This window comes from Ovis aries, chromosome 14 (genome assembly GCF_016772045.2).
Source record: "Ovis aries strain OAR_USU_Benz2616 breed Rambouillet chromosome 14, ARS-UI_Ramb_v3.0, whole genome shotgun sequence".
Lineage (NCBI taxonomy): Eukaryota > Metazoa > Chordata > Mammalia > Artiodactyla > Bovidae > Ovis > Ovis aries.
The window spans coordinates 55,040,087-55,056,454 of NC_056067.1; the positions used below are offsets into that span (position 1 = coordinate 55,040,087).

A 16,368-nucleotide genomic window follows, 5' to 3' on the forward strand; every position below is an offset into this window, starting at 1 on the left:
AGAGACCCAGGTAGGGGGAGAGAGACCCAGAAACAGATCAACTGATAGGAAGGATAAGACTAAAGAGGGTTGAAAAAGACAGAGGCATTCATAGACAGAGAACTGGAAATGGACATGCAAAGACTGTGTTGGAGAAAGACAGACATGCCTGGGAGAGCTGGAAGTGAAGAGAGACACCGAGAAAACACAAGAAAGGAATGTGTATTCATGATCTGCTGTCTCATGACAAGTTACCCTGAAACTCTGTGGCCTAGAGCTACACATATTTATTGTCTCACAGTTTCTGAGGGGTGGGAACTGTGGAGCAGTTTAGTTGGGTGGATCTGGCTCTGATAACAACAGAGAATTCAGTCTCTCATGAAGGGGCAATAGGCTATGGGCCAGGGCTGCAGTCATCTGGACTCTTGACCGGGGCTGGAAGAATACCTTTAAACTCACCTACACGGCCCTTGGCAAGAGGCCTCAGCTGCTCAACGTTAGGGTTCACAAGGGTCTCATGTGGGTGAAAGTTGCTCAGTCATGTCCGACTCTTTTCGACCCCATGGACTGTAGAGCCCATGGAATTCTCCAGGCCAGAGTACTGGAGTGGGTAGCTGTTCCCTTCTCCAGGGGATCTTCCCAACCCAGGGATCAAACCCAGGTTTCCCGTATTGCAGGCGGATTCTTTACCCACAAGGGAAGCCCCATATATATAGCGTATAGTTAAAATATGGCCCTTTGTGGTGACCTGACAAACAAGAGATGAAGTCACAGTGGCAATATTTTAATTATACGCTATGAGCCCCTTGTGAACCCTAACACTCACCACATGAGCCTCTCCATAGGACTGCTTGGGTCACAACACGGCTACTGGCTCCCCTTCAGAGCGAGTGACTGGAGAGACAGCAGAGTCTTATGTAACCTATGTCCAAAATCACACACCATCACTTTTCTTTGTGTATTGGCCATGCTACTTAGCCTGCAGGATCCCAGTTCCCTGACCAGGTACTGAACCCAGGCCCCAGCAGTGAAAGGGCTGAGTCCTAACCACTGGACCACCAGGGAATTCCTAGCACCATCACGTCTTTATTCTATTCATTGGAAGCGAAAGTCGCTTAGTCGTGTCTGACTCTTTGCGATCCCATGAACTGTACAGTCCATGGAATTCTCCAGGCCAGAATGCTGGAGTGGGTAGCTGTTCCCTTCTCCAGGGGATCTTCCCAACCCAGGAATCGAACTCATCTCCTGCATTGCAGGTGGATTCTTTACTGCCTGAGCCACTAGGGAAGCTGTGGATGTGTATTCATTGGCGGTGAGCTGCTCAGTCTAGCCCATGGTCAAAGGGAAAGGGATTGATGCTTTTTTTTTCCTCCTAAAATATTATTTATTTTGGCTGCGTTGGGTCCTCAACAAAGACCCAGTGCAGCCAAAATAAATAAAACCTTAGGAAAACAAAAACAAAGAGAAAGAGATTGAGCTCCTCCTCTTGAACAGAGGGATATCAAAGAATGTGGGCTTCTTTCAAAACCATCACAGAGGGACTTCCCTAGCAGTCCAGTGGTTAAGACTGCGCTTCCACTGCAGGAGCTGTGGGTTTGATCCCTGATTGGGGAACTAAGATCCTGCATGCCACATGACGTGGCCCCCCAAAATAAAAAATAGAGTAATATAAACTCATCATAATAAGGAGAGGAAGAGAGACAGCAAGGGAGAGAGATAGACTTTCAATGACTCTCAAGGCTTAGATGTTGGTGAGGCACTTATTCAGAAAGGCAGGAATGTGTTGAGAGGGGGAAGACAGAGGCAAGATAAAGGAAACCAAAACAGTAGTAGCAGTAATAATGATGATGATAATAATAATAATTACAGTGACAGCAGCTAGCAGGTAAAGCACCTGCTAAATACCAGGCAAAGTTCTGAGCACTTTCTAAGGACTCACTCATGTAATCACACAGTCTCTTTATGAAAAGGAGGAAGTTATTATCCCATATGACAGATGAGGAAACCAAGCCTCAAGGGGCATAAGTGACTTGCCCCAAATGACACAGGCAGGAAACAAAGAAGGATGGGGAAATTATGACAGAGACATATGTGCAGAGACATGGGGAAAAGGCAGGAAGAGACTGGCAGAAGAACCCAGCTCTGATGGGAAAAATCCATCAGCAAGAAATGGCAGCCACTCTGACTGAGGGTTTCCTAGACACTGGAGCTGGACCATGCACTCTTTAGGTTTTGTTAACCCTCAAAGTTGCCCCTTCAGGTGGGAGTTGGTATTAGCCCCATTATACAGATAGAACCCCTGAGGCTCAGAGAGGAAAGTGACTCACCTAAGATGTTGTGGGTTGACTGGTGCCCCCCATCCGCCCCAAAAGAGACACATCTCCCTGAAACCTGTAAATAGGACCTTATTTGGAAAGAGGGTCTTTGCAGTTGTAACTAAAATGGTGATCTTGAGATCAGATCCCATATTATCTGGGTGAACCCTAAATCCAATTACATATGTTCTTTTAAAATAAAGACATAGATAAGCAACAGGGCTCTACTGTATAGGACAGGGAACTATATTCAATACATATATATTTTTTTTTCTTGGTTGGGCTGCAAGGCATGTAGGATCCCAGTTCCCGGACTAGGGACTGAACCCATGTCCTTTGCATTGGAAGTGCAGAGTCTTAACCACTGGACCACCAGGGAAGTCCCTATTCAATATCTTCTAATAAACTATAATGGAAAAGAATCGGGAAGATGTATATACACACACACACACATACACACACACACACACACACACACACACACACATATATATATAGTTGTTGTTTAGTTGCTCAGTCATGTCTGACTCTTTGCCATACCATGGACTGCAGCACACCAGGCTTCCCTGTCCGTCATTATCTGCCAGAGTTTGCTTAAACTCGTGTCCTTTCCATGAGTTGATGATACCATCCAACTATCATCTCACCCTCTATCACCCCCCTTTTCCTGCCCTCAAAACAAAATCATTTTGTACACACTTGAAACCAGCACAATATTGTTAATAAACTACACTTCAATTTCAAAAGAAGGAGAAAAGAAAGGCAGAGGGGGATTTTAGACAGAGGAGATAGTATTGTGAAGACAGAGGCAGAGGGGACGTCCCTGGCGGTCCAGTGGCTGAGACTAAGACTCTGAACTCCCAACGCATGCATGTAGATCCGGAACCAAGAGTTTGCATGCCGCAAGTAAGACCTGGCACAGTCAAATTAATTAATTAATTAGACAAAGAAAAGAAATGGCTAAGAGAATTTTTTTCTTGTATGGGGGTAAGAGGAAGTCTTCCCAGTGTAGGTGACATTTTTCTGGCCCTCTTTCTGTCCCTAAAAGCCCAGCCCTGGCACTTTTCCCACCCGGATCCTCTCTCCAACCCCTCCCCCACCCCAGTCTCCCTGAGCCTCCAGTCTACCCTCTAGGGATCCCAGAGGAGTCTTCTATGTCCAGAGGTGACCTTGCCTCTCCTCAAGTCACAGTCATCCCTTATCTCCCCAGCACCCCTGGACAAATTCCCCGACTCTCTGCCTTTCTAGTCATGACCAATTCCTTCCTCTGTCCTTCAAAACCTACCTCTGATGTTACTTCCTCTGAGAACCCAACTTGCAGTCTGGGTTCAAGGCCTTCTCTGGGCTTACCCAGTGAACCCAGCCACCTCTACAATTGTCCATATCATGTCTGTTGCTCATGCAGGGCTGACCCCACCCCTCCTCTGCTCATAAATCTCCCACCGCTCTCCAGTGCCCCTGGGGGAAAAACTCAGGCCCTCAGTCTGGTCTTAGAGGCCCCATATGTCCTGGTTACTGCCTATTCCAGCCTCAGATCTCTTCTCTGACCATACAGGGCCCTCTGGCTTCTGGACATTTGCACCAACTGTGACTTCCTGAAAGTGTGAAAGTGTAGCTGCTCAGTCATGTCTGATCCTTTGCAACCCCATGGACTATAGCCCGCCAGGCTCCTCTGTCCATGGAGAAAGCAAGGAATGCAGGTTCCACTGAGATTTGAACCCAGATTGCTGGATTCAGAGCCCAGAGGGCTAGCCATTACAACTGTAACTTCTAACTTGGCCTTTCTTTCTATCTCCTCTGCTGGGCAAACTCATCCTCAGCTCACACGCATTTTAGGAGTCTGCTCTTCCAGGAAGCCAACAACGATGCTGTGGAAGGCAGGGGCCTCTTCTGAGTTCTGGAAGCCACCTGTGCTGCCCTCATTATAGCAACAAGACAGACTGGGCTCAGCGCCCAGAGGCGGGAGGGAATGGCCAGGCCGGAGGTGCGGCCCAGATGTGGATTTCACGCCTATTCGTCTTGGGTGCTGGGAACAAAGTTTGGGTCATAAGGAACATATGGGGCTCGCCCTGTTCCTCACTTTCATCTCCTACCTCCCTGGCCCCTGGGTGGGAGGCAGCCGGGACGGGACTCTGAGCCTGGGTGGTTCCCACAGCCCTTCCTGCCCCCGCTCTCAACTCCCACTCCCCAGGGGAGCCCAGCAAAAATCTTCCTGACCTGTGATCTCACCTTCTGGGTTCACCTCTCCTGGGGAATGTCTGGCCACCAGGTGTTTAAATCATGAAAACAAACTCCAAAAGCTCTTACTCTGTGCAGACACTATTTTAAGCTCATTGCATACACATCGCTTTAAAAATTAAGTATTTATTTATTTATTTGGTGGCGCCAGGTCTTAGTTGCAGCACTTGAGCGCTTCGATCTTGGTTGTGGCATGAGAGATCTTTAGTTGTGGCATGTGGGATCTAGTTCCCTGACCAGGGGTCAAACCCAGGCCACCTGCATTGGGAACTTGGAGTCTTAGCCAATGGACCACCAGGGAAGTCCCTAGATGTTCACACATGCTCAGTCACTTCATTCATGTCTGACTCTTTGTGACTCCATGGACTGTAGCCTGTCAGGCTCCTCTGTCCACAGAATTCTCCAGGCAAGAATGCTGGAGTGGGTTGCCATTTCCTCCTCCAGAGGATCTTCCCAACCCAGGGATCGAACCCACATCTCCTGTGTCTCCTGTATTACAGTCAGATTCTTAACCACTGAGCTACTGGGGTAGCCCTTACAGACACATGTCAATTCATTTAATCCTCATAATATGCCCTGTGGGTTATTTCCTATCATCATCATCATCATCACCACTCCCATTTTACAGATGGGAAAACTTAGGGGACAGAGAGGGATTTGAACCCAGGCAGTCTGGCTCCAGAGTCCATGAGTTTCATGAAAATCACCTCTAGAGCAACGCCATCTAATAGAAGTTTCTGTGATAGTGGACATGTTCCTTATCTACGCTGTTTGATATGTTAGCCACCAACTACCCATATGGCAGTGGCTACTGATTGGGTAGCTCAGAGAACTAAGTCTGAATACTGGCTACTTGCTGTGTGATGGTTGTTAAGATTCCCAGCCTCCTCTCATTCAGTTTCTTTATAGAAGAGGTGGTTAAGGATTCCAGCCAAACCCAAACACATGTGGGTTTCAGTCCTTGCCGGCATTTCAAGGTGGTCTCTCTGAGAGCCTCAATTTCTTCAGAAAAGGATGGAAAGAGCAAGATCAGGCATCCAGCGATTCCTGAAACAGAGAACTCTTCTTAGAAAACCCCTTGACATGCTAAGTTGCTCAGTCGCATCTGACTCTTTGCAACCCTACAGACTGCAGACTGCCAGGCTCCTCTGTCTGTGTGGTTCTCCAAGCAAGAACTGGAGTGGGTGGCCATGCCTCCTCCAGGGAATCTTCCCAAACCAGGAACTGAATCCTCGTCTCTTATGTCTTCTGCATTGGTAGGTGGGATCTTTACCACTAGTGCCACCTGTGTAGCCCTATAAAACCCCTGAAAGATGCCTAACTCTTGCTTCAGATATGCCCACAGCCAGAGCCCTATTGGAGGCCAAAGGCAAGCCTCCCCTTATACAGGATTGTATTGGTAGCTTGGGGGTCAAACAGTCACCTCCTGCAGGCTATTTTCTGCCTTTTTCAGCTTCCTTAGGGGCATACTCAGAACAGGGGCGGGAGAGCCAGACTCAGAACAGGGGCGGGAGAGCCTGTTCTCTCTGCCTAGCACCCAATGACATCATGGTGCAGCCAGACTCCTCATTGGCTCAGGCCTGCTTTTTCTCTCAGGGAAAGAAGAGGTTGCTCTCTAGGCCCCAATGAACCTTAAGTCATATCTGTTTGTCTGAGATTCCCTCAAAGTACCCACTGTCTCTCCTACAAAGGTCACTTAAATTTGAAATTTTGCTCTTCATTGTGGGTTCAAAGGCCAAGGTGACCTGAAAAATCATAAGTCCCATGACCTTCCATTCCATAGTACTTACTACTTCCTGCCTTTTTTAACCCCACCCCTCTGGCCTGTTGGGGCTTCCCTGGTGGCTCAGACCAGTAAAGAATCTTCCTGCAATGCAGGAGGCCCAGGTTTCCCTGGGTGGGAAAGATCCCCTGGAGAAGGGAATGGCTACCCATTCCAGTATTCTTGCCTGGAGAATCCCGTGGACAGAGGAGCCTGGCAAGCTACAATATATAGGATCACAAAAAGTCAGCATGACTGAGCAACAAACACTCTGGTCTGTAGGTACCCAACTGCTGGGTGGAATACAATTCTGCTTAGTAGCAAATGAAATCAGACTGCTCTGTGGCTCCCAATTGGCTATTCTCTCAGGAAAGGGGTTAGCCTTTGGTTCAAGACCGGGTGGACCCAACAGAACCCTCTTCAGATAGTCACTCAAAATTCTATTATTTTCTAAGACCATCCTGGGGCCATTAGGAATCGAGTGTTTCTTAACTTGGAACTTTCTAGAAACGCGACACTGCTGTGCTTTCCTCAGGTGTGTTTCCCGCCTTTTCTAGCCACCCTCCCTTCCACTGGCTTTAGCCAATGGTTAAGCAACACAACTCTGACTAGCCTCTGTAGCCATGATTGGTTCCAAGACTTTCCTCATGGCCTTCTTCACTTTACCCTCCTAGACTGTCCAGCACAGATCAGGGATCTGGAGCCGAGATTCCTCAAGAGTTGAGACTTTATTGAGGGGACTTGCTCCATAAGGCAAAGGTCAAGTGTCCGAGCCAGAGAGCAGGAGTTCTAACGCCTTTAGTTAGGGCCTTTCCGACTCCTGGGTGCTGGCGCATGCCAGTGACGTATGGCGCTCCTTGGCATCTGATTGGCTCGCTGAGGGACGCCTCAGCGTCGAGGTAAAAGACTCCTCCCCTGATTGCTTCTAGCTCCTTCGATGGCATTCGATGGCATTCGAGGTCGAGGGGCTGCGGCTCTAGAGCCTGGGTTCGGGGCTCGGGGTCGAAGGCAGCAGGGTGCGGCACCCCCCGGCACGCTCTTCCTGCTGCAGCCGCCTCAGCGGCCGGGCCCAGCGTGGCCTCCAGGGCAGCGCGAGGCCGTGGCGGTCGAGGACGAGGCGTGTAGGATCTGGGCCGCCAGCCGTGCTGCCCAGCAGCAGGTAGTGGTTGGCGAGGCGCAGGCGCAAGCATCCGCACGTCAGATCGGCACGGGGCACCCAAGCGACCTGGCTGCCACGGCGCACGGGCCTCGCTCGCTGCTTGTACACAGCCAGCACACTCACGGCCAGCCGCTGCCATGTCGTGTCTGCGGCCTCGGAGGCCAGCACCTGCGCGTGGAGCACTGCGGGAAGGGGAGAGGTCAGGCCTAGGCTGCGGGATAGCCTGAGGGCTCCGCGAGGTTAGTCTTGGTGGGGAAGGGCCTGGGACGCAAGGGTGGGCTTCCAGAATCGCATCAGGAAGAACAGAAACCTTGACGCTTTGAGGGTGAGAGGCCCTGTGCTGTGAAGAGTGAGGTCTTTCTGAGGACACGGGTCAAAGCAAGGAGGGCGGGGCGTTTGCAGTGTGAGGTTGGGTCCCAGGATTGTGATTGTGAAGGGGAGGGGTGGGTGGGCGATCCCTCTGGAGTGGAGGTCAGGCTGGGCCAGGAACCCAGGTGCCCACCAGGAAATATGCAAGCACTACCAGGGATGCTTTTGAGATCATATTAGAAACAGCAGGTATGGGAATGACTTAAAGGTTAGAGGTCTCCCGGGACCCTGCAGTGGGTGGGGCTGGAACAAGGCAGAAAAGGCAGGTCCAGGTCTCTAATACCAGAGAGTCAGAAAGTATTAGGAGCACACAGAGCCCTTGGAAAACAGAGAGATTGCCCTAGGAGGGATCTGCATCTAGGATGGATTTGAGGGCCAGAAGGAGGTCAGTCCTTGGAAGCCCAGGGTTGAGGTCTTACTAGTGGTGATTCAGGGAAGTGTCCCCTCTAAGGGGTAGAAATGAGATCTGTTGGCAGCAGCCCTCTGGTGGGCAAGCTGAGCCTATGGGCTAGAAGATCCCGGTGGGAGGTGGGGGGAGAAGCCTCCACATTTGGAGTTCAAGGATACTAGTGACCAGATGGTGAGCCTCAGGGAGGGGAGGTCTGGGATCCTGTACCATTGAGGGGAGTAACTGGGGCTGGGCTGAACTCAAGTGTCCAAGAGAGTTGAGGTCATAGGCCCTGGACTCAGGGGGCTGGTGTAGACTGGCGGATTAGGAAACTCTGAGGGAGTCTGTGGGAATGGGGCTACAGCCCTGAAGGAGGGCAGAGGACCTGAGACAGACAAGACAGCCCAAGGGTCCCCTCCATTCAACCAGTTTGCCTTTCTCCTTCCATCCTCAGGAGGCCACCTCCCCCACTCGGGGACGTCAGGCTGAAGGAGATTGTGAAACTCTGCAAGACCAAGAACGTGGGGAGAGAGGAGACCTAGGAAGGTAGGGAGTAACCCTCCCTACTCCCCCTTCTGCCCATTGTCTGCTGTCCCATTAGGTTGTAGATCAGGACAGGCCCTTTAGAGTTCAGCACGCCTTCCCTTTTAAGATGAGGAAAGTGAAGGCCAGAGAAGAGAGTGGCTTGGAGGCAGATCAGAGCTCCTGTGTGCCCGCTGGCCCTTGTTCTCCCCGGTACTCACCGTAGTCCTGCTGGCAGTACCTCCGAAGGCTCATGTGTATCCTGGTGTCCGAGGTATTGCAATAGTTTTGACACTGAGGGTCTGGGGAGGGTCAGGCTCCTGAGGCCTGGACTACAGCATTCTGCCCCTGCCCATCCCCCACAATCCATCTTAATGGACAGCTGGGGTGCCTGAACCCTTGGGACTGCGCTCAGTGGACCACCCCTGGATCCCTGCCTGGTGGCCCAATCACCCCATCCCCGCTCCTTCTTGCTACCAGGAATTTGTAGGCCAGCCTGTCTTACCCGAGCTGTAAGCATGAGGGGTTGTAGCAAGGGTGGTTGTCGCCTCTGGGATTCCTGTGAGAGAGCAGAGGAGAGGTAGGGCCTCTTAGCACCTCCCACCAGTACCCCGCTACCCCCAAAGAAATCCATACCCTGTAAAGTCTGTTCCCTGAGGCCCAAGAGCGGAAGCACACTTTGCCTTTCTCCCCCAGGACCTGGAGTTCTGGTCCCTCGCCACTTTCTGGACTCAGGAATCCCAGTCTTAAGACCTCTCTCAGACCCAGGAATCCAGGCTCTTAGCCTCTTCCTCCACAGGGTGAGACTGGACTTCAGTCTTCGCCTCCCCAAGGCCGCAGAGTCCGGCTTCCAGTCTCTAGCTTCTGTCTCCCAGGGACCCAGTCCTCACCCCTCTTGCCCCCTGGAGGTCTGGCTATCTCCTTCCCACCCAACTTGGGACTCGGGGCCCCGCCCCCAGGACTCACGCTGGCAGGGCATCCTGGGAGAGCGGCTCTGCTGGTAGCCAGGACCACAGCGGTTGCAGGTCAGGCCAGTGACCCCTAACTTGCAGGAGCACTGCCCACTGGTCTGGTTGCAGGTACCGCCTGTCGCCCCAATAGGATGGCACTGGCAGGCTGCGTGAGGAGAGGAGCTGGGGAGGTGGGGTGCGGGCTCCCAGCCTCTTCCTCCCCAAGATTGGGGAGGCTGGAATTCCCTGCCCCCTCTGCCCTCAGGCCCCATAGATCCGGCCCTCAGCCCCTCCTCCCTCAGACCTGCCTGCCGCCTTTCCCTCCAGGCGGGGCTTCAGGCTGCACTCACGCCTGCAGGCCTTGCGGCTGTTGATGGGCTGGCCAGGGTCCCTCCAGAACCCTGGCTGGCAGTAATGGCAGTGCCGGCCGGCTGTGTGGTGGCGGCACCGCTCACACACGCCCCCGCTCCGGCCGCCCGACAGCCTGAACAGCTCAGAGTTGAACCTGCAGCGTCGCGCGTGCTGGTTGCAGGAGCAGGCTGGGAACAAGATGGAGTGAGGGCGCCTCAGGCAGCCATTCCATTCCCCTTTCCCAGCTTTCCCCCCACCGCCCTCAGGAGAGAGACTGCCTGGGGTTCCCCGGGTGACTGTGGTCCCCGAAGCCCTTCATTCTCATCTTTAAAACGGGCGGTGCTCTGGACTGGAGCTGGGTGAGCCCGAGGGGACTGATGAACACGTAGGGTGTAGAGAGTGGCAACTCTGGGTGTGGGCTACAGAGTCAGGCCCTCGCGTGGAAGTGTCTCACTCTTTCCGTGGGCAAGTGACGCTTCCTTTCTGCAGCTCAGACTCCTTTGCTATAAGATGACATTTATAGTATCTACTTCCTTGCAGGAGGACCACCTACCATGTACATTTTGCTGGGGAGCATCGATCAGATTTCAAAGGCAGTGACTCTCAAACCTTACCACTTATTCGAGTTACTGGGGAAACATTTAAAAAGAGCAACACAGGACCTCTGTGCTAGGTCCTGTATTGGGCTGCATCCTAAGGACTTTATGTTTATCCGTGATTTGAATTTCCACTGCAGCCTGTAGAGGAAGGCCTGTTGTTTTCCTCACTTTACAGACGAGGAAATGGAGACACAGAGGGGTTTGGTCACTAGTTGGGCGGGGGGGGGGGGGGGGGGTCACACAGCCAGGAAGCCGACGAGCTGGGACTTGAACCCAAGCAGTCTGGCAGGCTCCTGAGGCCATGTGCCCATCTGCTGCCCTAGAACATCTAGTGTGAGCACGTTCAGGACAAGCTAGGACCCTTGGGATCATCCTCCTGAGCTCACGGTCCAGCCCGGCCACCTGCTGACTGCGTGTCCTTGGCACACAGAACTCCCCAGCTCTAGCCTCAGTCTCCTCATCTGTAAAATGGGCCAGATGCAATCACTGCCCGGCACATAGTAGGTGCTGGATAAAAATGTGTCTAATGAATAAAAGCTTCCCCCACCGTGGTTGATTTGATGAGTCCAAAAACATCCATCTGCCCTGTGTTTCCGCAGCCTGTCACTAAGTACCACCTGAGCGCCTGTGCCAAGCCAACCTCCAGGCGGGGGCTCAGAAAGTGTCCTCCACATCACCGTCACTGTGATCAGGTGTTACCAAGAGGCTAGAGCTCCCGGGTGGGCATGGAAGCAGCAGAGGTGGCAGGGGAGAGCCAGGGGAGCCAAGAGAGGTGCTGCCAGAGGACAGTGTGGGGAGAAGCAAGGGGCAGGCAGCTCTGGGGTAGGAGAGAGCCTCCTGCCCTCAGGGACACGGCCCGGCTGCTGGACCACGGGCCCAGCTCCGGGTCAGGGCAGGTCAGGGCGGGCCCAGGACTCACGCAGGCAAGGGTGAGGGTGCCGAGGCGTGGCAGGCCGCCAGGGCCAGTCGCGGTGGGACGGCCGGCAGCTCTCACAGCCTGGGCCGGTGGTGTGGTGGCGGCAGCGACAGCGGGGCGGCCGGTCGCGGGCAGCGCAGCGGGCCGCGTGGCCGTGGCACTGGCAGCGGCCTCTCACGCCTGCGGCTGCCAGCCCCCCGCGGCCCCCGAGCTCCAGGCGGAGGTGACTGGCCACCACGCTGGCCTTCGGGCCCGCTGGGACCCGGAAAGTCACCCTCTCGGGCCCTCCCAACGCCCCTGGCCAGGCGGGCCTGCGCCACAGTGACCTCCAGGGCCCTCCGGTGGCCCAGGCAGCAGACAGGACCAGGGCTGGGGGTCCTGGGGTGCAAAAGCGCAGGCTGACGGACGACAGGAGGAAAGGGCCCCCCAGGCCCAGGGTCAGACTGCCATTGCAGGGGGCCCGTGGGCCGAGATCCACGCTTGGGGAGGGGCCACAGGCCTGGGGACAGGAGGCGGCCATGCCAGCCAGCTGGGTCACGGGTGGAAGGCAGAAGCGGGGGCGGCCCCCGGGGTGGTAACACGGGTCCGCACTGGCCTGGCTTAGGAGGAGCCAGAGGGCAAAGGTCACGGGCATGGTTCCAGCAGAGGCAAGTACCTGCGGAGGAGAGGAGTGGCCGGGCTGGGGGCCTCAGGCTGCCCCCCGAGGTCAGCCTTCACCCCGCTCTCCAGGCTCCCTGAGGAACCCTGGCATTCCACCCCCAGCCCTGCCCCAGACCTCTCCCGGCTGCTTCTGAGCGAGGAAAATAGTTCCATCTGGGGAGAATTACTGTTTACATAAGCCAAAGGGGAAAGAACGCAAGCAAAATCGAGAATTTTGCCTGAACTAATCCGTAGCTTAACACCCCGGCGCTATCAGTCAGTGTCGAGGGGCAGGGGGCCCTGGGGAGAGGGCGGGGAGGGGGGACAGATGGGGAAACTTCGAGCAAGGATAAGGGGGAGAAGAGGGGAGCAAGGCAGGGCAGACGGAGTTACAGACAGATGAACACTCGGTGACAAAGCACAGAGACAGGGACAGATAGGGGCGCAGACAGATAGATGGAGGGAGAGGGGTCAAGGCAAGCGTAGGGCAAGGGCCAGGCAGGGAGAGGATCCAGGAGGGGCGAGGAGGACGCAAGGGGAGACCACGAGGCCCAGAAAGATGGCGGCTGGGAAACCGGAGTCCACAGGGTGTCGGGGGAGCGGGTGCCTGGGAGCCTGGGGACCGGGACCTCGGAGACACCTGCAGAGCTGGAGGAGAGCGGGCAGTGCAGCAGGCCTGACCTGGGGGGAGAGCAAGGGTGCTGGGCCTGGGGATCAGAAGCAGGAGGCAGGTCAACGGGGATCAGGGATCCGAGGGGAGGCCTCTTTCCCACATGGGGCCCTAACCTCGTTCTCCACACCCAGGGCACGGAGGGGGATTACCACCAAACACCCAGGCCTCCCTGCCACCCACCCCCAGCCTCCACCCACCCTTAACCCTTTCTCACCCAGACGCAGAACCCAGAGGACCGGCCGAGGGACCCCGGTGGGGATGCCTGGGGCCTGGAAGCCTGGGCTGGGAGGCTGGTGTGGAATGCCTGTGGGGCTGAGAAGGTCAAGCCCTTGTGTCCCGATTGGGATGGGAGGGCCCCGTGTGCTCGCATTTCTGAGGACTTCCTGATAATCTCAGCCCACCTGGCTCCCACTGCCATCCTAGGCCTCAGGGTCCGGGAATCAGAGCCCCCACATTCCCCGCTGGCTGTAAAGTCCCCAGAGCAGAAGGGGGAACAGACGTTGGGGGTGGCGAGTGCCAAGGGAGGAGAGAGAGGGGCCGGACAGGGCAGGGCTAGAGGCCAGGGCTACCGCAGGGGCCGGAAGTCCAGGCTTGGGAAGGCACGACCGGGGAAGAACTTGGTGCTGGAATGCTCCCCTCCCTGTCCAGGGCTGGCAGCCCCCACTGGAGAGCTCCCGCAGGTCTGGGGGTCTTGCACCCCTTCTGGGCCCCACTGTCCAGGCCCCTGGGTCAGTCTGGACCTGGGTGTGGGCCCCCACTGGGAGTCTGAGGCACCAGTGGGCGCAGTGGGGTCACATCCCTCCCCAGCCTGATTCCACTGCCCCCAGGGTCCCCACTGCAGACGCTCTGCGCGCAGGCTGCCTGCCCTGCCCCAGATGACTGCCATGGCCTCCACCCCTCCCGAGGAGGAGCCTGGCGCCATTTTGAGCTCTGGCGCGGGGCATTTGCCCTGGTCCTCTGGCACCTGCCTTGTTAAGGCACTCACCCCATCTCCCACCTTTCCTCTCTCGCCTGGGTGGTTCAAGGGGCACTGCTTTCTGGCCTTAGTACACCAGGCAAACGGGTTGAGTCCCCCGGTGTTCCTGGGGGAATGAGAAGCCAGCCCCTGCCAATGGGGAGCCCAGATGTCCGGCCCCTGGTCCCTGCCCCTTGTGGGAACTGTAGCCCACCCTGACCACCCCCACCCCCCATTCACGGAGCAGAGACTAGCTGTGTTCCCACCAGATCCAGAGTCAGGCCCCTCGCCTGGGCAGTGTGGGGGTCCCTCTGGGACCCAGGCTCCTCTTGCCTGATTTCTTTGGCACCCACCTGACCCTTCACCCCGCCGTCGTCCAAACCTGTGCCCTGGAAGAGGTTGTCCTCTGCTGCTAGCTGCTCACGTGTTCTTCTCTCCCGCAGGAGCTTGGCGGCCAGCGTGGGCTCCGGGGAGTGAGTGCGGAGTGGCTGTTCTCAGGCCCCGGGCTAGTGGGGGTTCTGGGCGGGAGCTCAAAGCAGAGCCTAAGAATCCAACACCACCCCCACCACCCCCACCCCTGCCAGTCCCCTCGCTAAGGCAGCCACGCTCTCCCCACAGGGACCCCTGGCAGCCACGCCACCCAGGACGATGTGGGACGTGAGAGCCGTTGCCCCGCAGCGGCCCGCAGCTGGACATCCCCGAGCAGGCTGGCCCAGAAAGCTCAAGACAGGTAGGAGGGGACAGCGGCCAGATGGCCTTCCCGGGTCTGGGGTCCGCGCTCCACTCACACCCAGCCCCTGCCCCACCGCTCCTAAGGGCGGGCAGGCTGGGGCTCAGCCCCGCCACGTGGTGGTGGCTGCGATCAGGAAGGGGCAGACCTGCTGGGGGTGGGGGGCGGTGTCAGGGCCGCTCATACCGAGGTGGGACCACACGCCGGCCCCTCCTGCCCTCTGGAACCTTCTGCCAGCTGTGGGTTAACTGAGCATGAAGGTCAGGCACTTTCAAGTCCTAGAAGTCAGTGCCCTTTGAAGGGTCACACCAGCCACCTGGAAACCCAAAGACTTGGGCCGCTTTCTGAGTTGGTGGGGTGGGGGTGGGGGAGAAATGAATGCCGGGGACCTCGGTGGTTCTAGCCGCTGGAGGGAGAAATCAGGGACCCCCCAGGGGTTCAGAGCTCAAAGCGGCTTTCCCCAGGACCAGGTCACTATGAGGCCTCAAGACTTCGGGGGTGAGAATTCCATACAAATGTTGCCCTCAGCTGTATTACATACCTGAGTGGTTTTGATGAGAAGGGTAACATTTTTTATCACTTCCCACTGGGAAAGGCGTGGATCTCGGGACCTTGGGGCACCGTATTCACTACTGCGGCCTTGAGCACGCTGACTGCGGCACAGCGTCGGCCCATGCGGTTTGGGGACCCACTGCTCGGGCAGGAGGGCACCGCTGAGGCAGTCTGTGCTTCTGGCTCTGGGTGACCCGCACAGTGGCGGAGGCAGAATGGGAACATAGGATTTAAATGTAAGCTGTGAGGAGGGGTTAGCTGCCAGAAAAAGAGACACCCCCAGATCAGGGGGGACACATGGGATCTGGGGCAGGCGGCATGAGGGGCAGGCTGACTCGTGCAGAAATTAGAAGTTTCTTAAGCTAACGTTCCCTGGAGGAAAGCTTGCTTTCTCACTTTTGCTTTTAATAACCTGAACTTCCTGAGGTGATGATCATCTCCAAAGGAGCCAATGAAAAATCCGCTGCCAATGCAAGAGATGCAGGTTCAATCCCTGGGTTGGGAAGATCCCCTGGAGAAGGAAATGGCAGCCCACTCCAGTATTTTTGCCTGGGAAATCCCACGGACAGAGGAGCCTGGGGGGCTATAGTCCATGCGGTCACAAAGAGTCAGAAACGACTTAGCAACTCAGCAACAACTGCATTGAGAGTGTCATCTGAGTATCCCCTTCTAACTCAAGACAGTAATCAGGATCCCAGATTCCTGAACCACACTGGTTCCAAATCCAGGCTTCACCGCTTTCCTAGCTGTGTGACCCAAAGCAAGTTTCTTAACCTCTCTGTGCCGTAGTTTCCTTTCCTGTTAAATCAGCATAAAAATGTACCTTCCTCATGGGAGATCATGAGGACCAAATGAGTGAAGATAAGCCTGCAGTCTAATATCTGAAACTCTGTGCACCAGACATGCTGCAGAAACTATTTTGACAGCACCATGGGCTGTGCAGATTATATATTATACACCCCTCAGTGGGGCCTGGGCAGCATCCCATCAGTTCAGTGCAGTTGCTCAGTCGTGTCCGACTCTTTGTGACCCCATGGACTGCAGCACGTCAGGCCTCCCTGTCCATCACCAACTCCTAGAGTTTACTCAAACTCATGTCCATTGAATCTGTGATGCCATCCAACCATCTCATCCTCTGTCGTCCTCTTCTCCTCCTGCCCTCAATCTTTCCCAGCATCAGGGTCTTTTCCAATGACTCAGTTCTTTGCATCAAGTGGCCAAAATATTGGAGTTTCAGCTTTAACATCAGTCCTTCCAATGAATATTCAGCA

General features: G+C 55.3%; 2 protein-coding genes across 2 annotated transcripts in view; one reads left to right on the plus strand and one right to left on the minus strand.

Moving 5' to 3' along the window:
• LOC101107465 (galactoside 2-alpha-L-fucosyltransferase SEC1) overlaps nucleotides 1–16,368 on the plus strand; it is a 32,576-nt gene that overhangs the window by 7,270 nt on the left and 8,938 nt on the right. The window contains exons 2-3 of the mRNA XM_027978570.3: nucleotides 8,665–8,756; nucleotides 14,434–14,545. Of these exons, the coding sequence (XP_027834371.1) occupies nucleotides 14,464–14,545 (82 nt within the window). The 5' untranslated portion in view covers nucleotides 8,665–8,756; nucleotides 14,434–14,463. The remainder of the gene's footprint in view (nucleotides 1–8,664; nucleotides 8,757–14,433; nucleotides 14,546–16,368) is intronic.
• On the minus strand, nucleotides 7,004–13,988 carry NTN5 (netrin 5). The gene is made up of 7 exons (XM_015100264.3): nucleotides 13,075–13,988; nucleotides 11,552–12,203; nucleotides 10,033–10,221; nucleotides 9,699–9,848; nucleotides 9,238–9,291; nucleotides 8,954–9,034; nucleotides 7,004–7,635 (listed from the first exon to the last, which is right to left on the minus strand). Exons 1-7 carry the CDS (start codon nucleotides 13,276–13,278, stop codon nucleotides 7,271–7,273), a joined length of 1,695 nt encoding a protein of 564 aa, XP_014955750.3. The 5' UTR covers nucleotides 13,279–13,988; the 3' UTR covers nucleotides 7,004–7,270.

Excerpts from the sequence above, each read along its gene's own strand:
- NTN5 (XM_015100264.3), bottom strand. The coding sequence starts at position 13,278 with ATGGCAGTGGGAGCCAGGTGGGCTGAGATTATCAGGAAGTCCTCAGAA. Across the intron at positions 12,204-13,074 it reads CCTCTGGGTTCTGCGTCTGG|GTACTTGCCTCTGCTGGAAC; the intron begins GTGAGAAAGGGT and ends TCTCCTCCGCAG. Across the intron at positions 9,849-10,032 it reads CAGCCGCAAGGCCTGCAGGC|CCTGCCAGTGCCATCCTATT; the intron begins GTGAGTGCAGCC and ends CTCCTCACGCAG.